We start from the raw sequence: 22,230 nt of genomic DNA, 5'->3' as shown, positions 1-22,230 counted from the left end.
AAGTGTAGCAAAGGTCTTATTCTTTTTTTCACCTTTTCTGTTTTTTTTAACTGATATTTAAGTATTTATAATAGTGTAGCACTTAGTTCATCACCATCACCTTGTGTGGAACAGAATGGGGATAAACCCAGAGTTTAAATTGGAACATAATGAATCTATTCAAGTTAAAGACAGGACACATAAACATAGAGTGACCTGTGTCTCAAAGAAATTTACAGACTCAAAGTAACAGTATGAAAAACAAAACCTTAATGAAATCATCTTAGCCATGATGGAAAAGACTTTTATTATGACATTTTAGACTTTGAGCTGAAACTTTAACTTCAGAACGAGCGCCTGTGTTGAGGAATCAGGGTAACACATTAAACTGGATAACAGCACAGTAAAGATTCTTTAAATCTCCTTCAGTCTCTGACCCACTGACACCTGCAGTAACGTGGTATCTTCCCTGGTGATGTGGCTGCCTTCATTTTCCTTCCAGTCAGGAGTAGGTGGCTCCTCATCAGAGGTGGAGAGGTTGTTGACGGAATAGGAAAACAGGAAAAACATTAAAAGATGCTTTTTTTTTCTCATTAATTATAGTTTACTTTTTCACAACTAAAATAGCATAAAGATATATCACTCTTCAATTGACCTGGTCACAAACCACAGGCACTAAGTTAATCAACCAAAACTAATCGGCAACCGTTTTGATTGATTCAATTTAGTCATTTTTCTAGCAATAATATCAAGCATTACTGTAGACTGAGCATTTTGACTACATAATCCCCATTTTTTCTGACATTTTACTCATAAAACAATTAACTGGCAGATTAATTGATGAAAATACCTGTTAGTTGCAGCTCTAGTCACGAGGAGACATTGCTTTGTTTTAAGGTGTCACCAGCCAAAACGATTGGGAACTGCTGCTGTTCACCCTGTATGAACATAAACACCCTAAAGCACTTTTAAAACTGGCACTTTAACCTAAGTCACTGATGCTTAGCAGATCTAATGTGCTGTAACAGAGAGACAAACTAAAGAAACACTTGAGCCTCGCTGCTCCACGATTGATCAGACGCTTCTCATTAACTTCTCGAGCCGAAGGCAGCCATGTTCTGTACTGTAAGTTTGTCTTATGTGCACAGATTGCTCCGAGTGTTTCTTTCAAACACCACAGCCATCTTTTTTCCCCCATATTAATGACTTAAATATTGCTCTGGTTAAGGGAGAAAATATGAAGGAGGGAAGGGGGCTGATTATAATCTATCGCCCCAAATATTCCAAAAATGTGTTTATTAAAAACAGACTAAACTCATATTGAGGAAAAGGGAGAGAGCAGTTTATGTTTAGAAAGTTGACATGCAATTTAATCATTACATTCCTGTTGATCAGCTGCTTATGATTTGGTACAGTTTGTCAGAATATGAAAACAATGTAGTTTCATTGGCATTGCGTTCTTGTTTGGTGTGTGTTGATCTGCGTAAATGACTGAGGGAAATAAAGCACTTCGTTATTTTCCTCCCTGGAGTGAAATTAAGCCCCAGCAGGGGGATTTCTCAGGGAAGAGGAAGGAGCTTCAGAGGTTTGTGGTTTTGGTGGACTGGAGAATGCTCAGTAATGATTAAATCTCTTTCATGATAATAGATTGATGGGTAAATTAGCAAAGACAATGTGGGATGGACAGCTGCGCCCAGAGGAACAGAGATGAGCAGCAGCATCGCCGTGGTGGTCGTTTAGAAATAAAACTGCCTTTTAATCTGTACTGTAGAAACACATAGGACACATGCTGTCTAATGCAGCGTTTGCGTTTGCTTCTTGCCATCATCTTTGTCAGTTACAGGAGTCAGAAAATCCTAATTTGGTTTTAGGGGAGGCTGAGGCCTGAGATGAGGTGGGACAAACAAGCAGACAGTGACTTCATAATCAAGCAAAACACCCAAAAAAAACATTGTATTCACACAAAATCTAACTTGTCCTGAACTTTTTCTGCCATGACTGTGCACTCATTTGTGGAAAACATTTGGTTCTTAATAATTCTGTTTATTGTGTGTGTGTGTGTGTGTGTGTGTGTGTGTGTGGGGGGGGGGGGGGGGGGCATCTTTTAACCCCTGGCTGTAGATGTGGGTCAGGTTAAGCTTTCCAGGAACAGAGCTGGTCGTATCAGGAGGAGGTGTGGAGCATCATGTTCTAGGTGTGAAGGGTCGTAGTCCTTGCAGCTGCACTAAAGGACAGCCATTCATTTAATTTGTATTGTATTGAGTATTGAGTTGGTGTTGTGCAGGTTGACAGTATAGGATTCTATTAATACAATTTGAGGCATGAGGCGTTTGTTTTTCTTTTCAGGCACTTCTCTATTATTAAGAACCAAGGCAAGTATATCAGAGCTTTCAGAAAAGCTCAGTTGTAGTCGTTGTCCTCTTCCAGTTCACTTTTATTTTAATGCTTAATGACAGCTTTCCAAATTTGACTGAAGCTGTTGAACCTTCAGTGTTTTAGATTCTCCTGCTGCCAGCTGTTTTGTAGTATGTCACTCCCTTGTATCAGTGGAGCATGGAGTGCAAATTGAAATATGCAAGTTCACTTACATAAAGCTGCAAGGGGTGTTGAAGTGGGGAAGGGCCTCGCTATGCTTCATACTGCAAGATATTTATTCATTATTTCTTTTCTTGTTTGTGTTGGACAGGCTTTTTTTTATTGTCAGCAATTAATTTTGCATGTGTGTTTTATTATAATCATGTGTCGCTCTTGGGTTCGGATTCGTGTGTTGCTGCCGGCTTTACAGTCATGCCAGTGGAAACCACACAGTGTGAGGCGAAAAAGACAAAGCAGAGAGAGCAGTGCTCACAGTGCAGGGTGTAGCCATGCGTGATGCATAATTTTCATTTATATTTTTGCTGACTTTTGAATGTAAAAGACATGACAGCACAACAATGCAAAGAGATCTTTTTTTTTATATATATAGTTTTGAAATACTTGTAAATGCGATGCTTTACATGCTTCTGTGTGTGAAGATGACGCAATCAAAGATTTGTTTGTGTGAACATATGCAGCAGTCTAACCACATAGACACCTTAGAAACACCGTGATGTCCTCTTCATGTTATGCTCTTGCGTTGTTTCCTGTGACGGTTGTGGTCTGCTGTGACCTGTCAAATGTTCTCTTAAAGGAGCCGTGTGACATTTTGGGAAATACACTTTGCCTCCTCGCCGAGAGTGAGATGAGATGATTGATAACACTCTCATGTTTGCACATTAAATATGCAAAACGTAAATGTACAAACACTGACACGTAAAAATGATACGTGCTGAACCTGTGACCAGCGACCTGCAGTCCTGGTCCTGTAGAGTCGCGTCAGGTCACACAGTGTCATAAATTCCATGTCATATTGTGACTTGTTGGGTCATGTCCTGTTGTGTCTCGTGCTGTCATGTCACGATGCAATGTGTAACACCGCCATGTTCTGCATCCTTTCATGTCCTGTCTTGTTACTGCACAACAACTTATACAGCCAAAAGCACAAAGTCAAGGCTTAAATCACAACCATTGTTCTTCAATGACATGAGGAAAAACATGTTTAAAAGAGATAGAGAGATATTAAATATTTAGCAAATTCTGCTTAATTAGCATAAGTAATGACCTCATTAGCATACGTGGATACATAATGGTGACTATGGTCAAACAGTATTTGAAATTTCTTAGTTCATCATCTTTTTTTTTTTTTATACGATAAAGTTTTATTGTGTATGACTTTGTTACTACAGTATACAGAGTTGTCATTATAACGTGTCATCTACTTCTCTGTGTATAAACAAAGGATAATAAACTTGTCTGTATTTAGTCTGTGAGTGAACGCCACTTGTCGACCTGTGATTTGTCCCAGACGGCTCTGACTGTCTGTCTGTTGTGGTCGTCCCTGCCTCTCTTGTATGTACATAACAGAGAAATGTGTTCGTTGTATTGGTCGGGGAGGGAAGGTAGAAAGAGGCAGTTGTTGATGGAACAGTCTGTAATGTCTCCACACTGTCAACAACGTATGAAAGATGCTTGATCAACTGTAGGAGGACGGTTTCAGCCTGCTGGTTTTATTTCTGTCAGTTCTGAGTTTTCCAGTTGGGAAGATTTACTGATCTAGAAACTGCGTACTACTGTAAAATATACATGTTATCTGTTTTCAGTAATTAGTCCATTCCTGCTCTCATCAGGATTTGACATAAAAAACCTTGTAGCATCTTTTATTCATTTATATCTAACTGTGTTCATCTCAAAACATTTCTAAAATAAGTAGTAGCCTGCGTTCCACTCTTTGTGTCATTCATGGTACTTTGTGTGATTATCCCTGTAGCTTGACTGCATCTTCCTCTGTTTCCTCCCAGCTTCGCACATTGTGCTGGGCGCTCCTCCTGAAGCACTCGGTGGGATGGAGCAGCGTGGAGGTGCAGGGGGGGGAGCAGAGAACCCCGGCCTTCGGGACAGCGCCAGTCCAGAGGAGAGAGGGGAGAGCCCCACCTCCAGCTGCCCCCCGCCGTGCAAGTTGAGCCGCATGGAGGTCAACGGCAGCCCAGCAAACCCACAGACCCGGCAGAACGGCACACAGCTGAGACCACTGGGAGGTAAGATGCTAAGACACACACACTTGCTTAAATACAAGAGTAAGGTCATTTTTAGTATTTAAAGTATTTGGAGTGAAGCCGCTAAAAGCCAGTATTTGTCCATATTAAGACAATAGATGTGCAGTTGTAGCTTGCAGCTTGTTTGTATAGTGGACATGGACTACACTCCACTCGTTTTCAGTATTTTATTGCACCCACATAATTTCCCTGCAGTGTTAGAGAAGCAAACACACTAATTAGCTGATTAATGCATGAAAAACACATGAAAAACAAAACATTGCTTTATAATTGATTAAGGTAACTTGGAAGAAACAGAGGGAGGAATGTACGTACCTTCCCAGGAAAGAAGTCCCGGATGAAAGTTTAATTTTAAAACACTTAAAACATTAACTCACATAGTAGAATAAACAGATTCTATGTGAAAATACATAAGCAACACTTTATAGGAATTGTAGGAAAAGTAGTAGTAGTAGTGGTATTGGACTGTACCTTTCAAAAGAACACAATTACACAGAGTAATCTACCGGAGATACAAGCAGAATTTAGGTTCCACTAGTTCTCCCAAACACATAGTCTCTAATTCTTCAAGGGCTTATTATAGACACATGTAATCGTGATCATATAAAGTGCATTCAGCACACTGTGACCGCTTCTTCACACAGGTACTGTAGCTTCATAGGTATAGAGTTAAGTGGGCGAGAGGGGGCTGAATGCTTCATGGTCTGGACTCAGTTAGATGTTGAAAATGTCCACACTGTTCCTCCTTTCGTCCACACTTGACCCCAGAGGCCTCTGTGGGATTTCAGTCTGTTATTCAATTATTTCTGTCCTGTTTGAACATGTACCCATCATAGTTTCCCAGTGCCCAAGATGAGTCTTAATATTTCTTATATGATCAACAGCCCATAATCCAAAGACGGTTTTATCAATTTCCAGTGATATGAAACCGAGAAAATCAACAATCCTTCATTATTAAGAAACCAGACACAGAGAGTGTTTGGCATTTTGGCTTGGTTACTGATTTATACAGTGATGTTGATTATTAACATTGATGTATGGGAGAGGAGAGGATGTCATACAATAAAGCTCCACATCCAGGATCAAACCGTAGACATTTGTCCTGAGTTGATGCTCCAAAAGACTTTGGCGGGCCTCGAACTGTATATAAGGTAAAAAGGAACATTGTATTTTATTGTGTGACCTTTATTATGTGTAGGGGTGAATAAGCATCAACATAAGTTCTCCCTTTGCGACGTGTCCCGTCACATCCTGTTATGTCACATTACATTAGTATGAAGACTTACTGTATGTCACTCAGTATATGGTGCTGGAGTCTTAGCACCATAATACAGTCTACCAGGGACAAGACCGTGTCTACCATCCATGGGTGAGGTGGCCACACACACACACACACACACACACACACACACACACACACACACACAGGTAACACGCATTGTGCGTTGGTATGGCATGCACACTCTAAAATACCTAACATAGGAAACACTCATGCACAGATGCCCATTATTCTCTCATGCATTTGAAAACATCATCATGCATCATCACACAAACATTGTAACAATACACACACACACACACACACACACACACACACACACACACACACACACACACACACACACACACACACACACAGATATTCTGCTGTTTTGCCTCCCTCCACCCTTCCACTGAGTGGCTGGCTTATTGGCTGATAGTGTGTCTGATGCTGCTGTGGTTTGGCTCCGGCTGATCTGTCACTGTCCTGTCAGGAGCAGGATTGATAGCTTGTTAATTACCAGTTCCTGTGGGACACAGCACTGGATTGGATGGGTGTGAATGGTTCCAGGTTTGGAGGAGCTCTCCGTACTTGTCCGATAACAAGTCTAGACCAACGTCTTGTTTAGGAACCAGCTCCACCGCTGGAGTGATGGCATCGCTCCTGAGTGCTAGATGATATAGATATTATATCCAGCAGCGCTTCAAGAGCGGTTATGGGTTTTAACATGTGGTGCAAACACAAATACAGTTGAACAAATTTCACACTGACTTATGTTCACATTGGCAGCTGCCCAGTTTAACCAGTCTTCCACTGAGACCACCAAGCAGCTATACTGCAGCGACACTGGAGAGACAGATATTTGTTGAAAACTGCTGCTGTCCAGCTCAGCTTCTGTAGGAATCCCTTTCACGCAGATCATATTCAAAATGCTGAAACACGGGTGACAAAAAAAGTTCCTCTCCGCCAGGTTTGTGTACACTCAGTAGAGCTGAAAAGATTTGTAGGTTAGCAAGGATTGTTTGGTTACCATATTGAATTTTGAAAGGGTTTTTTGTATTTGATGAATTTTCAACTCAGGAATGACTGCAGTGTCTACACTTTATCTCCAACTGATTTTTATCTGTAAAATCTCATTGTGATACTGAAGAACTACACAAAGAAGCTTCAATGCTCATCCCAGTGCAGCTCAGTCTTCTTCTGTAACTCTGGGTGAATCTCTGTCTGCCAGGTCTGATGATCCCGGTCTACTGTGTGGTCGAGCATGCAGATGTGGGCGTGGCTGGCGACTGTGAGGGGCGCGGCGACCGTCACGCTGAGTTCGTCTTGGTTCGTAAGGACGTCCTGTTCACACAGCTGGTGGAGACGGCACTGGTCGCCCTCGGTTACTCGCACACCTCCGCTGTACAGGCACGTGGTAAGTAGTGTGTGTGGGGGTGAGTGTGTACAGGGTGCATGTTCAAATCCACGTCTTCATGTTCACCTCTGCTTTAGAAGAGCAAAAGTTCATCACATATATGGTATATAATACAATTTCAAGTTATCCTCTTTGATAATGAATCAGTAAAACTGTAACCCTGCCTGACAAATATTTCAAATAAGACAATTTTATATTTTTTAAAAATTCAAAAAGCTGTTGAACATGTTTCTCCAATGATTTATGAACTTATTTCTCTCTCTTCTCTAATCTCAATGGACTTGATGCTGAATCAAAGAAAAATCTGACAGAGAACTGAAAGGAACAATTATCAAAAATGAAAAATCAATAACTAATAGTTAAAAGGCATGTCTTCTTGATTGACAGTCAGGGTGGTTTCATCTTCCTCCTCAGCTCCTCCCAGTCTTCCTATATTTGCAAAATTAGTATTTTCTGGCACCAGGATGAGGGTGAGCAGTAAACCCAAATTCAATACCCAATATTACCCAATATTAAAACATCCCTGTTTTTCTTGTCATAGTCTTATTGTTGAAAATAATTCATCAACCTCCGTCTCTTAACATCATATCTGGGAAACACGGGTTTCTTAACTTTTCCATTATTACATGCTAATAGGAAACATGTCATTTTTCAGTCTTTTTACCACATTGTTTGGTAATTCATGAGTAATTAATTATTTCCAGCAGCAGCTGAATAGAGCATAACTGCTTTCCAGATGGGTGGGGTTTTCCACATGGGTAAAATGAGCACTGAAATGTTTAGGCGATCACAGGGAAGTTATTTACCAAGAAGGTATTTTAAAGATAAATCCGTCTGCTTCCTCATTTATCTGCTGATTCACTCCGCCTACCTGACAGCAAGAAGGTTGAAAAGAAAATAAACGTGTATCTGCGCATCTCAGCCCAGCATCAGAACTTCTTTTCTCATCATTTTGAAATCAAAACAAGAAGGCAGACAACATCCAGTCAGCCGTGAAACAGCAGCCTACACACACACACACACACACACACTCACACACACATAGAGAAAGTAGGGCAGTTTGACATTCCTGGTGAGTCCCCATAAACATAGGGCACTGTAACCAAGTGGCCGACGCCCTGCGACCCCCCTCGCCTCTCCCAAATAGCTAGGTTTTGTTCTGAGAAATAAGCCTTTTCTTTTCAAATAAATAATTTTTGGCTGGAGTCGTGCATTTTTCCCCCCGTGTGGTCACAACCAAAATTATACAGAGTCTCTGCTATTTTCCTCTGCGATTGAATTGCATCTTGCATAACTTTGGCTGGACGAGTATTTTTAAGCTCTTAACTGGCACAGGGTTTTTTGGTTGTTGTTTTTTTAATTAACTAGCACATTATGGCTAATTAAAAAGAAGCTATTTTCTTATTTGGAGTATATGGTTTTATGCTCTGGGTTTAACACAGGCTTAGGTGAATTGCAGAGCAGAAAAAAATATAAAAATTTAATTTAAGGCTGTGTTTTGAAGAATTCACTGATTACTCATTTAAGAATATCCATTTACCGTATTTTGAGCCCTGAAAACCACCAGTGGATCCCAGAAACAAACCAAATCTTATTTTAAGAAACACACTGCATTTCAGACAATTTATCTCTGAAGCAAATTATTTGAAACATTTTTAAATAGCACCAAAGCTCAACACGAGACAGAATGAAATATTTATAAAGTGTTTTATTCATGCTCTGGGACAATGTTTTACATAGTGTGCATTTTTATATATATGAGCAGCCTGATAATCAGACTAAATTGTCATTTCATTTCTCCTTCAGTCTGACATTTATGTTTGTCAATTTTGCTTTATGTGCGGGATAGCTTTGCCCAAACCAATCAGTAATGACTGATTTGACTGAAATATGTCAATGTAAGAGTTTTCTGCAAATTAATTTACAACAACCTGTCTCATCCATGTCTGTTACCATTTTCATATAGCAATTCTTCTTTGACAATTTTTCTGGCTCTGGCAAATATTCCAGTCTAAACCTACGAAGCTCTGATTAGCTCGGTTGTTCCTCAACCAAGGAAGCACCAGTCTATGAAAAAATAAAAAATGTAGCATTGATTCAAAGATCTGAAACCAGATTAATATTGACTGTCAGGTTTTCTTACTCATACGGTACATATCAACATCTAGTCTAACAAATACTAACTGATGATGGATTTTAGATGATAGAGTTTCATGTGGGTTGGTTGGTGACATGAGAATTGATAAAGCTCCATTGAATCTAAAATATTCATCTGTATTGTCAACATAACTGTTCTGTTTATTCAATGTATTTTATATAGTTAGACTCTGAAAATTCATATCAGTGACAAGCTCATGACATGTCAAAATTTTAACAATCATCTCTAAAGCAAAGGCAGCTGTAGGACACACAATAATTGCCAGTTATGGAGAGAAATCTCCTGCTGTCAGACAGGAGAATAATGACCTCAATGTTTATTCAGTGCATCAACATCAAAATGCCGCTCTCGTTCACAGCCTGCTCCGGTCTTTAATGTTGAGCTGATTTTACATTTCTCCTCTGATTAATCAGCTGTAGAGTCCAAAGAGAACAGCCTTTGTTCTTTTGCCCCTATCACCACCATCCTCATGCGATGAAGACACACACACACGATTGAGGCTGGCAGGCCAAGGCCGGGCCGGGTCTGTGTTTGATTTAGCAGGTCCTAACGCGATTATGCCTGTTTAGATTTGCACTTCCAGTCATGGTTGCAGCGAGGCCAGGGGAATGTTCTCCCCAGGATGATGCTCCAAGACCAGGAGAGTTTAACAGACGGGTCAAACAGCACGAGCAAGTTCAGTTTACATTGATCAGAAATAAGCAGCTAATGGAAACTAAATGTCCAGCAGCCAACAGAAGTAAATTTAGACGTATAACAGACAGTTAACACGTTCTCGACCAGGGACGAACCCGTTACATTTTAAGGCAGATCCAAATCATTTCCTATGATTCTGAATTTTTTCTTCTGAAGTCTGGGAAGTCTGGAGGCACACACTCAACTGGGCACATTTTCTAATTCATGCTGTACCCTGCATGTTGAAAAATGACCAAGCGTCCGTATGTGACAACTTGGGAGTGAGAATGTGTTGAATCAGCACCTGCTTTAAGTGTGTGTGTGTGTGTGGTGTGTGTGTGTGTGTGTGTGTGTGTGTGTGTGTGTGTGTGTGTTCTCCAGGCATAATCAAAGTGGGCCGCTGGAAGCCGATGCCCATCCACTACCTAACAGACGCACCAGAGGCAACAGTGGCTGACATGCTGCTGGATGTTTACCACATGGTCACACTGCGGATCCTGCTGCACAGGTCAGCTGTTCATGTGTGTCTTGCATATTGTTTATTATTAGGGTCAGAGGGTGGGCTTTTGAGCAATATTGACATTTTGGGAATCAAGCTGCTACTTTTCTGATTGTCAATATCTTGAATTTTGACACTTTTCATATAAGAAAAATCATCCAGAACAGTAAAATATAAATTTTTCTCTTGTAAGAATGAATGATAATGATACATCTTTAACCCAAGGCCCCCAACCCAGCTATTACCACGGCTGGATTAAAGCAGTGTGACTTCTTACATAATCCTATTCAACCCAGATCTTATCCATTATGTAAAAAGGACATTTATGCAGCAAGTTCAACTTACGATATTTTAGTTTGAGTTTGATTCAGTGTATTATAATGAAGCCGTTTGTTAATGCAGCTTCGCTCGGCTGGAGGAGCTGCCATCAGAGCAGTGGACCCACGCCACGGTGAGGAACGCCCTCAAAGAGCTGCTCAGAGAGACCAACCAGAGCGCTCTGGCCAAGGAGTGTCCTCTCTCCCAGGTAACAACTCAAGCAGCACAGCAGCTACACACTGTCTCCAGTTCATACACCTGTTGTAGGTCCTGGTACTGGCACCATGTTCATGTTTGTTCGGAAAGTACCAGGACTGTGCATGTATGTAGCAAGTAATGAGAGATGGTTTTAAATTATTTTTCTAAAGCTAAATGGTTAGCTGGGTTTGATTCTGTCTCTCTCTCTCACACACACACACACACACACACCGATAGCTGAAATGCTGCTAAGTATTTTCTATAAACACATGTGGTTTCATCATCAGTTCACCACACCTCGCTCACACACAAACACACGCACACACAAATACCATCCCATGGGAAAGGATGCAAATACACACACCTCAATTATCCTGCTCACACACACCCTGCAGTCATTAGACCCGAGAGTGTGTCATTTCGACTTGTGATTTATACACAGGACTTAGTCATGATGTAATTAGTGATTAGGGGAAGCGTGTGGGTGGTGTGTGTGTGTGTGTGTGTGTGTGTGTGTGTGTGTGTGCAGCCTGACTCATGTGAGTTTTAATCCTCAGTGTTTCCCATGTAGAGCTTTGACTCCTCACTGTGCATCTTCTGCTCTGAGGAACTGACCACAGTGTGTTGGGAAAGGGAGTGGGGCTGAAGGGTTTTAATAAGTGAATCGGTCAGCTCCTTTAACCAAATCTCATCACCCAGTCTCAAGGCACGGACACTCCCTGCAGCAGGCCTCAGGTTTTCATGAACAGGCTTTTTGTTGAATTGTAAGATTGTAAAAGATCGTTTTGAGAATAAACTTGAATTAATAATTTCGTCTTTTACCTCTAATTCTGACTTCAGAGCTTTTTTTATTTTCCACACTGTCCTGATCCTCTTCTTGAAAATATCCCATAGAAGAATGAAATGTGTCGCAGACAGCTACAATATCCTGGTCACGTTTATCCAGGTCATTAAAGTTTGGTTGATTGTATTATTTCTCAGACTCTCCTGTATGTCTCTCTCCGTCAGAGTATGATCTCAGCGATAGTGAACAGTTCCTACTACGCCAACGTCTCCACCTCAAAATGCCAAGAGTTTGGACGCTGGTATAAGAGGTACAAACGCATCAAAGGTAACTCAATGTCTCACTCTCATCCATTTTCAAAGCTGTCTCACTTTTCACAGCTCTGTAGTATTCCCAGCAGTCTGGTTAACTTTATGACACAAATTGAATCCACGATGCTTTCCCTATCTATCGGATACTTTAATTTCTCCCTGAAGAGCTACAGTGGAGATGCTCTGAATGAAAGTCTCTGAGTATGGTGGTTGTATAACAGGTCACTCTCTGCCTATACAGATCCATCTAGGAAACCAGCTTGCAAAGACTAATCAGACCAAACTGTAACTCATTAGCTGCAGATTCTGTGCTCCTAATATTTACCCCTAATGTGTTACAAGGCGGATATCTCAAACTCAAAACTACCACTGGAGACAAGTGACAAAGCGACCCCTCTCCCAGATTTTTGCGGCGCGTATAAACACAACATTCACTGTAGTCTGACTCCTTGTGTGCATGTAAACGCATTTCAGTGGTTTATTGTCCTTCTCCTGCCTTGTTAAAAAACTTTACAGTTTCTGTGACCAACTCTCCTGCACTCGAACCATCAACTGTTCAGCTGTTTATACTTTATTTGCCTCATGTCGCGTTGAAAACTCATAAAGGTGGAGACTGTCACAGCTCTTTTAAAACCGAGACTAGGCGCTACTCGCAACTCGACTTAATGTGGCTCACCTGCCTCGCTGTCTTTTGTTTTTTGTGATGTAGTTGCTTTGAATATGATCCTTTTTAATGAAGTCTTTCCATTCTTCTGTCCACCCCCTGTATGTGTACGAGCATGTGTCAGCCTGTATGTGTCTAATCTGCAGCATGAGACGTCTGTCAGTGACAGCTCTCAGTAGGAAGGAACTGTCACACATGGTTCACATTAATGTCACCCTTAATACACATGACAAAACTAAAGGCTCTTAACTCCTAATGGAAAACAGCAGCAGCCACCCCCAACACACACACACACGGCACCAAAACCCAGGAATAAGAGCTCCTCTTACACTTATTCCACACACACACACACACACACACACACACACACACACACACACAGGGAAGGTAAAAATCTGAAGCCCTGCCAAGCCTCACTCCAGCTTTTATTCCCTTAATAAACGAAAATGTGACTCTCAACCAAACCCAGTAGAAGCATAATAAGAAGCAGATTTATGTGGAGACGAGCAGAGAGGCTGTTTAAATCCAGGAGAAAAGACCGAGTTCAGCGCAGAGATACAGAGGAAACGTTCTTCACTTACTTGATAATTTTGTCTTGAGAACTCGGAGCCGGAAAGTGAAATAGACTTTGTGGTCATGAGATCATCCGTCGAACCGCTACACCAACTTGTCACTGTGAACAGAATACAAGGTTTAGTGGAGGCGACGCAAGTCCACACTGTATGATGTGAAAATTAAATATTACCTCAATAATAATGTATTAACAGAGCAGATATAATATGAAAGTGATTATGTTTGTGTATTTTCTTCTGAGCTGTTGTCTTTCTATAACAAATGAGAGTTTTATAATGGTTCCATACAGGAAGAGGAGCTCCTGCACTGAGATGACAGACTGTGTTGAATATATTTATGTAGGAATAACTGACAGACTTCCTGCTCTGATATTTTCTCCTCAGGTGAATACATTGAGAAGATGTGGTCAGCACAGGAGAAATCAGACATAAAAGGTACATTCCTCTTTATTTTTTTATTCATGTATTTAATTTGTTTGTGCCTTGTGATGGTCGTGCTGCTGGGTTGAGCTTCAGTGACCAAATGAGTGGAAAAGAAATCGGTCACTTGAGGGCTGTCGATAGGGAAGTGATGACTTTTCCACTAGTATAAATCCGATCTAAATCCGACGGCTTTGATTCTTACATCAGCTAACATCTGACAGGATGAATCGTTACATGTTAAGTGAGAGTGATTTTTCATGCGCAGCACACAATCATTACTGTATGTCCAACTCAATATCAGCTGTTTTAAGAACCGTTAACCTTTTATCACAAAGTATAACATTAAAATGTGTGTGTGTTGACGCAGTGGAGAGGGATTTGGACCTGAGCGTCATCAGCCAGCGTCCTCCCTCTCTCTTACCCTCACCCACCCATTTGGGCACCATTGGTGGCTCTGGAGCTCTTCCCATCAAGAGTGGCCTCGGGGACACCCAGACCCCCACCCAGCCTCACTGCCTGCCCCATCCCGCAGGCCAGCACCACCCCAGTCCTCCACTGCGTCCCCAGGCCCCACCGCTCCTGGGCCACAGCGGTCTCCTGCCCCCCCAGCTCTCCCCTCAGCTCGTCCGTCAGCAGCTCGCCATGGCCCACCTCATCAACCAGCAGCTGGCCGTCAGCCGACTGTTCGCCCACCAGCACCCACAGGGAGTCAACCAGCAGTTCCTCAACCACCCGCCCATCTCAAGGACCTGCAAGGGCTCCGGGGCCGCTACTGAGCCCGGCCTCAACTGCTCGGGGGCCGAAGTGTCCTCTGACATTTACCAGCAGGTCAGGAACGAGCTGAAGAGGGCCAGCGTGTCCCAGGCAGTGTTTGCCCGCGTGGCTTTTAACCGCACGCAGGTAAACTGAATAAAATGACCTCACTGTTTACCAGAGGTGATGTAATGAACTTCATTCCCTAAAACATAACAATGTGATTTATTTGTACATGAGTAACTGTGTGTGTGTGTGTGTGTGTGTGTGTGTGTGTGTGTGTGTGTGTGTGTGTGCATGTGCGTGTGTGTGTGCGTGTTGCAGGGCTTGCTGTCAGAGATCCTTCGTAAGGAGGAGGATCCTCGCTCTGCCTCTCAGTCGCTGCTGGTCAACCTGAAAGCCATGCAGAACTTCCTCAACCTGCCAGAGGGCGAGCGAGACCGCATCTACCAGGAGGAGAGAGAGAGGAGCACCAACACCAACCACAACCACACCACCAACCACATCTCCAACGCCAACACGCACAGACACACACAGGTACGCACACTCCCACAGGACTGCACAATGACACCTTTCTAATACCACACACAGTAGTTTATCACCTCATTAGCTTGATGTAGCCTGTTGCACATATTTGCACTGACACAAACATTAACACATACTTTCATTAAAATATATAAATAACAAAATCAAAAGAATAAATGTGTGCAGAAAAACTAAAAAAAAACATTTATTTTCATGCAGTATGAAATAAGTAAACGAATCAAGATACTGTACATGCAAATTAGAAGAAAAAAGAACCTGAGCGGGGGTGGACACAATAACAGGAACAGCAGTAATACCAGATTTCAAGCTGAGAATATAATAAACTGGCTGTTGTGCTGACTGTTTGGGGCCTAAATTACACCCACCCCTTACAAACCATCCACCCCACACTGGCTTTAAAACAGTCAAATAACATATTGCATTTACAGAATCGTGATGTTGATGATTTTTGTTCTGTTAGTGGTATTTTTGCATTAATGTTGCAGTTTGTTTCTGCAGTGGACATAAATAAATAAAGAAGTATTGTCACAAAGTAGATGAATAATTTATTATAACAGAGATCACCAAATCTCTTAAATATAAATCGGACACTAGTGAAATTGCGATGAATAAACAGTGGATTTATGCAACAATTGAGATTTAAAACCGCTGTTTCAGTTTCATCTCAGTTTCGGTTTCCCGCTCTGTGTAGACGAAGTGCGGCGTGTCGGGTGCAGAGCTGCCGCTGAAGCTGGACTCTCTGGTGAACATAACGTCAGGGATCTACGAGGAGATCCAGCAGGAGATGAAGAGGGCGAAGGTCTCCCAGGCTCTGTTCGCCAAGGTGGCCGCCAATAAAAGTCAGGTCAGTTCCAACGAAACAGCTGTTCTTAAAAGCTTAAATATACACTCCTTGATTTTATTATAGCAGATATAGAATTGCATGGATGGATACACTGAGATGAAACCTGAGCAGAGACAAGGGCAAAAAAGAGGGACTGAAGAAAATAGAATGAAATATATTCATCAAAACCTTTTCCAAACATCTTATTTATCTATTTATTTTTCTGTACAGGGTGTTGTTGACATATTTTATTACATATTTTTTATATATATATAAGTTTACATACATAAACATCCTGTAATACATACTCATACACACTGGGTTCATGATGTTTGAAAGAGCTGATGAGGGTGTAATGGGGAGGTGTGTGACTGCGTGTGTGGGCGTGTGGAGGATCTGATTACCCGCTGTGGCATACCATCATGTCTCCATCCTCGGATAAACAATGCGGGTGATCGAGGGCGAGATCAAAGCCGAGTCTGCACTGGAGGGAGAGAGAGGGAGTAGGGGGGGTGGAGAGGAAGACGATAGTTTTAAAAGTTCTCACATTATTTTACAAACTTCATTGCCAACACAGGCAGAAGCTGGAGAGAAGGTGTGTATTAATGCTGAAATGATAAAACAGTGAATGGACTGAAATTGAGCGAGGGATGAGGGGAGGAACAGAATGGTGACGGAGGAACAGAAGGATGCAAGAAGGAGGTAGACAAGAAGACGGAGGGATGATCACATTATTACCATTAATTTCCAGGCTGAAGGCTGCGCATAAACAACAGCTGGTGGCAGATCCTGGGTCAGCCTAGCAGATATAATCCAATCTTCACACACACACACACTCGCTGCTCCCCTCAGACAACAGTGATGGAAACTGTTGGGCTTATGTCTGGCACTCTGCTCCAAACATACACAGAACAAATAAATAATCACATGCATCAGTCAACAACAGAGTCAAAGTCAAAACAGAAATGCAATTATAGCAACTTACCAGTGTTTTTCTGTCCTAACAGTGGAGCCTAATGACGGCAGGTCATTTGTCCATCCGCCCCAACGTTTAGCTCTAAAACAACATGTTTGAAAAAGTGCCATATAATGTATCATAGACGTTTGCAGAGGATGGGGATGAAGTGAAGATTTTAGCCTTAGGGTTTGTTTCTTTGTCTTTAAAAATCCAAAACTACCACAATGCGCCTCAGGGATCTTCAGTCTATTATTGATTCAGTCCCGCTGCAGGAGGTTTGATAACCTTATTTTGCCAAATAAAAGAAATAACAAGCTTTTTGTCATTTTGTGACTATATTTTGGTCAAAATTTTGGTTATGTGATTTTATTGTGCCACGCACATACAAGCATTCAGCCCACATGGACTTAGAAGGACTACTGCTGTCGTGGTGAGGCTTTTTTCAAGCCATAATTCAGGTTATAACTTCTTCCATGTAACATTACATTTTTCAAACAAAGAACTTTGTCTTCTGTCCCATAAAATCTGCTACAAAAACATCCCCTTCACAATTGAAGTTATAATCATCCATTCAGAAGAAATGTGTCTTTTACTAAAAAAGTGGAGGCCTTAATCATCACGTACTGAGCAACCAAACATGAACTAGACTTTGTCCTCAGTCTCTCCTAAATAACATAACAATCAAAGCCTTTTCTCTTCAGGGAGATCATTAAACTGACCTGTTTTTAGAGTTACTGACAGTGTACTTGAAAGTAGCACAGAGCACACACACATCTTTGACTTTTGGTTAAAGTTTGTTTCACCAGAGCTTCTACACTGCAGTCGTCTTTCATGAGACAATATGTTTGCAATTTCAGTTTGTGCCAAACATGTAGAAACCATCTTTCATTATACATAGGGGAACAATTTGTGCTTTGAAGAAAAATCAGTTGTATAAAATAAAGATTTTACCTCACTAATCAAGAGATGTCTATGTTCAGGGACATTTTAAAGTTAGGTCACCTTCTTGCTGATTTTTGTTCTTGGTGGCTCGAACCTTTTTCCCTCCACTTGTGTTCCAGGGTTGGCTGTGTGAGCTGCTCAGGTGGAAAGAGAGCCCGAGCCCTGATAACCGCACACTGTGGGAAAACCTGTGCACCATTAGGAGGTTCCTGGCTTTACCGCAGGCCGACCGAGACCAGGTCTATGAAGACGAGTCGAGGCAGCAGCACAGCGACCGGGTCCACACCGTCCTCCACATCCCAGAACAGCAGGTACAACCATGCAGGCAGTAGCCGGGGGTTTGTTGGTCCTGTATGTAGAATATACCAAGTTTGTTTTTGTCAACTACGATGGTAAAGTAGTTATGGATCATCATTTAGTTTCTGCTTTTGCAAAAAAAAAAAAAAATCATCAGTGTTTATTTTGATGATTAAAACTAGTGAGGAAAAAAGTCACAACCACAGTGCAGCCTTGTGTGAGCTAAAAAAAAACAAACACTAATCAAAGTGTTTTTTTATGAGTGAGAAAATGTGGAAACCAGCATGCGATTGCTTGATGTTTAGAAAAGTTTCCTCCATCTCCCTCCGTGTCCGATCTCACCACCTGCTCCTCTCTGCAGCCCTTCTCTTTGTCTTGTTTGTGCCCCATAAGTCATTGAAAATAGAAGTGGTAAATGACCAGCCCACACATTTCCTGCTAAACACTCCTCCATCCCACCCTCTACCAAAAAACTAAAATGCTCTCCCGTCTGGCCCTAACCTCAATATTATTCAGAACATAGCCTGTCATTATTGAAGCAGAGAAAAAGGAATTGCCATTATCTTTATTTAGGTCCTTTCATTTGGATGGACCACAGATTTATGGTGTTGGATTCCTGTGTTTGGGTGTGCAGGCCACCCCGCCCTGTTAATAAGCTCTAGTAGTGTGGTTGTTTGTGTGATGAATTTGGGAGTTTTTGCATGTTGGCGGGTGATGGAAGCTGGTCAATCACACTTCCGCTTGTACAACATTTCCTTGTAATGACTGTGCAGAGGGGCACTGAGAGAGTGGTTCACTTATTACTGCGGTGATGAAGCGCTTGTGGTTTCATCACACATGAGTCATGTTCACGTAGACTGTGATAGAAATTCTGAGTAAAATTATAGTTTCTCTACATCCACTTGTAGATGCCTCACTGCAGCAGTTGGATGTGCTGGTTCCCAGTGCAGCATGGCCTTTAATATTACAATAATGATATTGACAGGCAACATCAGGAATGTGGTGCTTTGTTTTTTCCTCCAGAGTGTTTTGAACACATGCACAAAGGAAAGATCATTTTTAAATCTGTTTAACAACTATTTTAAAAAATCATATGCCATGATACAACTCAATATTTGATATTGACACAGTGTGTAAAGTGCAAAATGTAAATGTAGTAGGTGTGTAGTCATGTTTATCCTTTTTACTGAAGCCAAAGGTGCTAGGGTCGTACTGCATAAAGCAGTAAGGTCAGCGTTGCATCACAGGCACAGCTGATGGTCTGGTGCTTTTAACTGCATCTCATGGCCTTCATCAGCATTTGGAGTCTGCATGAAGATGGTTCAGTTGTCATCATTTGAACTAAAGGTACACTGACCAGTGATTGGAAGAACATAATTAGATGAAGAACATATACAGATGAAGAAAGTGAGATTTGGTTAAAAGCTCCAGAAGAAAGTAGTAAGTTGTCCTTTTTGGTCTTTAAAATGAATGCTGTAACATTCTTTCACATACCAAAATGTGTTCTTCAAATTATTCTGATTTTCTAAACAGGCACTCCACAGACAGCCCCTGCCACCTCTGACATCCCCATCTCCGATTCATGAAGACCCACAGCCGGTCCCCCTGCTGGTGTTGCATGCCTCAGAGGACGGGTCCCAGCGTGGGATGAGCCCTGGCCCTGGAGGCGGAGGACCAAAGAAAGCCCGTTCACGGACACGGATTTCCCTGGAGGCCCTGGGAATCCTGCAGAGCTTCATTGGCGATGTGGGCCTCTACCCCGACCAGGAGGCCATCCACACCCTGTCAGCCCAGCTGGACCTGCCCAAACACACCATTGTCAAGTTCTTCCAGAACCAGCGCTACAACGTCAAGCACCACAACCAGGCCAGAGACTCCATCCCCGAGGAGGACGACAGGGAGAGCTCGAGTCCCAGCGAGGGAGGCATCTGCACGGGGGAGAGCCGAGGGGAGGAGGGGCTCTCTGCATGTGAGGAGTCAAGTGAGGATGGGAGAGGATCAGTGGAGGTGTTCAGAACAGAGGGAGGAGAGAAAGGAGAGGAAAGAGAGGTGGACATGGAGGTAGAGAAGGAAGAGGTGGATGATGGGAAAGCCTCAGGGCCAGCAACTTCCTCTCTGTCCCCATACAGCAGCCTGGACAGCCCCCACTCTGCGGAGCAGCAGAGATAACAGCAGAGAAAGGAGACGGAGGAACCAGAGAGAAACGTTAGACGGAAACAGACGACACCATCAAACTGTGAAGACCACACACAGATAACCTGTGAACATACACACACATTTTCATCACCTTTACCGGAGCTGATAATCAGAGCTCGTTAATATCTGAAGAAATGTGGAAAAATATTGATGTAAGGTTTGACGGAAAAGGGATTAGAAGGTACTACCAGTATTTTTGGTTTGACGCTGTCTATAGACACTATTTTTGGATGATTTTCAATACTCCTGAATTCCTCAGTCTTTCCCCAAGCTTTTTCTGGTGAGGATGGAAAAAGCATTTCAACTCCACTGAAACACAGATCACACATTAACACATTTAACACGTTTGCTTTAACGTGATACTCCGCCAAATATCTAAAACACTCGCTCGGCAGGTGACTGGAACAAGACTGTAGGTCATGAATAAACTCCTGCAGCACAATCCACTTTGGTTGTTCCACATACACAGCTTCCTTTGCAATTATCGCCACACATGGAAACTGTGCATTTAGCTGTACAGGATTTTGACATAAGGATACATACATACTGATTTTATGCTCAGACAGAGAAGGGGATTATGCTGCAGGAGAAGTTTCCATCCTAAAAGTCTTCAGCCATCTTTAAAGACTACAGACTTTATGTTCATGTTTAGAGGGTGAGGGTTTGACACTAAAGAGATTTTGGGGACAGGCTTTTTCTGTAGACATTACACGTGTATACAGGAAGAACCAGACTTACATACAGCACAGTTTTCAGTCCAAATGAATTAGAATTTTACATGTTCTCACAAGGAAAACTGTGCATTTGTGACCAGAAACACTGTAACTGAAGCGTCCGGATTTGCTAAAGTCAACCTAACAAACTCATCCTAGTAAAGCTGATGAGTAAAATCCTCCCAAACTACACAGAAATAATTTGTCTGGTCAGATATTAGAAAACAAATATAAATAAATAGATTAATTAATTAATTAATTAATTGATTAAGACACATCGACAAGCTGCAGCCACACGTAGAAACACTTGACTCATATCTGTTTTCTTTTTGAGCTGAGACGTCATTACATTGGGACCAAGGGTAAAGATACTGACACTGAGCAGTGGTACGTCTTGTGAAGGGCATACACATAAGGGCATAACAATACCACTACAACATCCATTGAAAATGAAGCCAATTTTCTATTCTACTTGTTTTTTTGATACATAATTTATTGTCCGGGTGTCCTTCCCATGATGCTTTAAGTGGTCCCTACGTCGACTGAGCTGTTTGTGACACTTAAGCCTTTACTGACAATAAATGAGTCCCCCACTCCTCCCACCTTAATATTTATTACAAAGTTTATATTTACTAAAATCAAAGTGTTATTGTTGTAATTATAGTTTTCCTATGATTTTCTTTGATATGACAAACGTCGTAAATGTGACAAAAGTGGACGAGCAAGTCTGAAGAAGTTTGAGCAGTGTTACAGTTTAAGTTTAAAATTATGATTTTTTTTAATTTACTATTTGTAAAACAGACTGAACGTTTTTTCTAGTGGAAAATTATGTACATTATATTGTAAATGTTGACAGTCCACCTGCAAAAGTGAATCTGTCATCATATGTGGGATTCAACCACTGTCACTTGACACTGTTTTGTGTATTTTTGTGCCACAAAGGAACAGGGTAGAAAACAGATTTTGTGTTTACAGTCTGTTTCAGTTCGACAATCACTCTGTACTGGATGGAGCACAAAGTTTCTGATTTGTTCCACTTTGATGTTTAACCTTTGTTTGTTTGATTCTGTTGTGGGCAGGACATGAAAATCTGATAAAACTTTTCCAAAGTA

The 22,230-nt window shown here is 41.8% G+C and overlaps 1 protein-coding gene and 1 long non-coding RNA gene across 3 annotated transcripts in view; one reads left to right on the top strand and one right to left on the bottom strand.

The window, feature by feature from the left end:
- Positions 1 to 22,230, top strand: part of LOC130165219 (DNA-binding protein SATB2-like) — a 27,302-nt gene extending 5,072 nt beyond the window's left edge. Inside the window, exons 2-12 of one of the 2 annotated variants that reach the window (XM_056370275.1) lie at positions 4,356 to 4,592; positions 7,103 to 7,288; positions 10,503 to 10,629; positions 11,023 to 11,146; positions 12,145 to 12,247; positions 13,852 to 13,902; positions 14,258 to 14,790; positions 14,968 to 15,180; positions 15,881 to 16,033; positions 18,032 to 18,223; positions 19,743 to 22,230. In XM_056370275.1, the coding sequence (XP_056226250.1) occupies positions 4,400 to 4,592; positions 7,103 to 7,288; positions 10,503 to 10,629; positions 11,023 to 11,146; positions 12,145 to 12,247; positions 13,852 to 13,902; positions 14,258 to 14,790; positions 14,968 to 15,180; positions 15,881 to 16,033; positions 18,032 to 18,223; positions 19,743 to 20,378 (2,511 nt within the window). In that variant the 5' untranslated portion in view covers positions 4,356 to 4,399 and the 3' untranslated portion in view covers positions 20,379 to 22,230. Of the gene's footprint in view, positions 1 to 4,355; positions 4,593 to 7,102; positions 7,289 to 10,502; positions 10,630 to 11,022; positions 11,147 to 12,144; positions 12,248 to 13,851; positions 13,903 to 14,257; positions 14,791 to 14,967; positions 15,181 to 15,880; positions 16,034 to 18,031; positions 18,224 to 19,742 lie in introns of those variants that run through there. The other variant, XM_056370274.1, reaches the window with a different exon arrangement.
- LOC130165227 (uncharacterized) lies at positions 16,374 to 17,071 on the bottom strand. The gene is made up of 3 exons (XR_008826754.1): positions 16,998 to 17,071; positions 16,751 to 16,903; positions 16,374 to 16,496 (listed from the first exon to the last, which is right to left on the bottom strand). It is a non-coding gene; the product is annotated as an uncharacterized LOC130165227 (long non-coding RNA).

This window comes from Seriola aureovittata, chromosome 24 (assembly GCF_021018895.1).
Source record: "Seriola aureovittata isolate HTS-2021-v1 ecotype China chromosome 24, ASM2101889v1, whole genome shotgun sequence".
Classification (NCBI taxonomy): Eukaryota; Metazoa; Chordata; class Actinopteri; order Carangiformes; family Carangidae; genus Seriola; species Seriola aureovittata.
The sequence above is the reverse complement of the archived record's forward strand: the minus strand, read 5'-3'. Positions and strand labels throughout refer to the sequence as shown.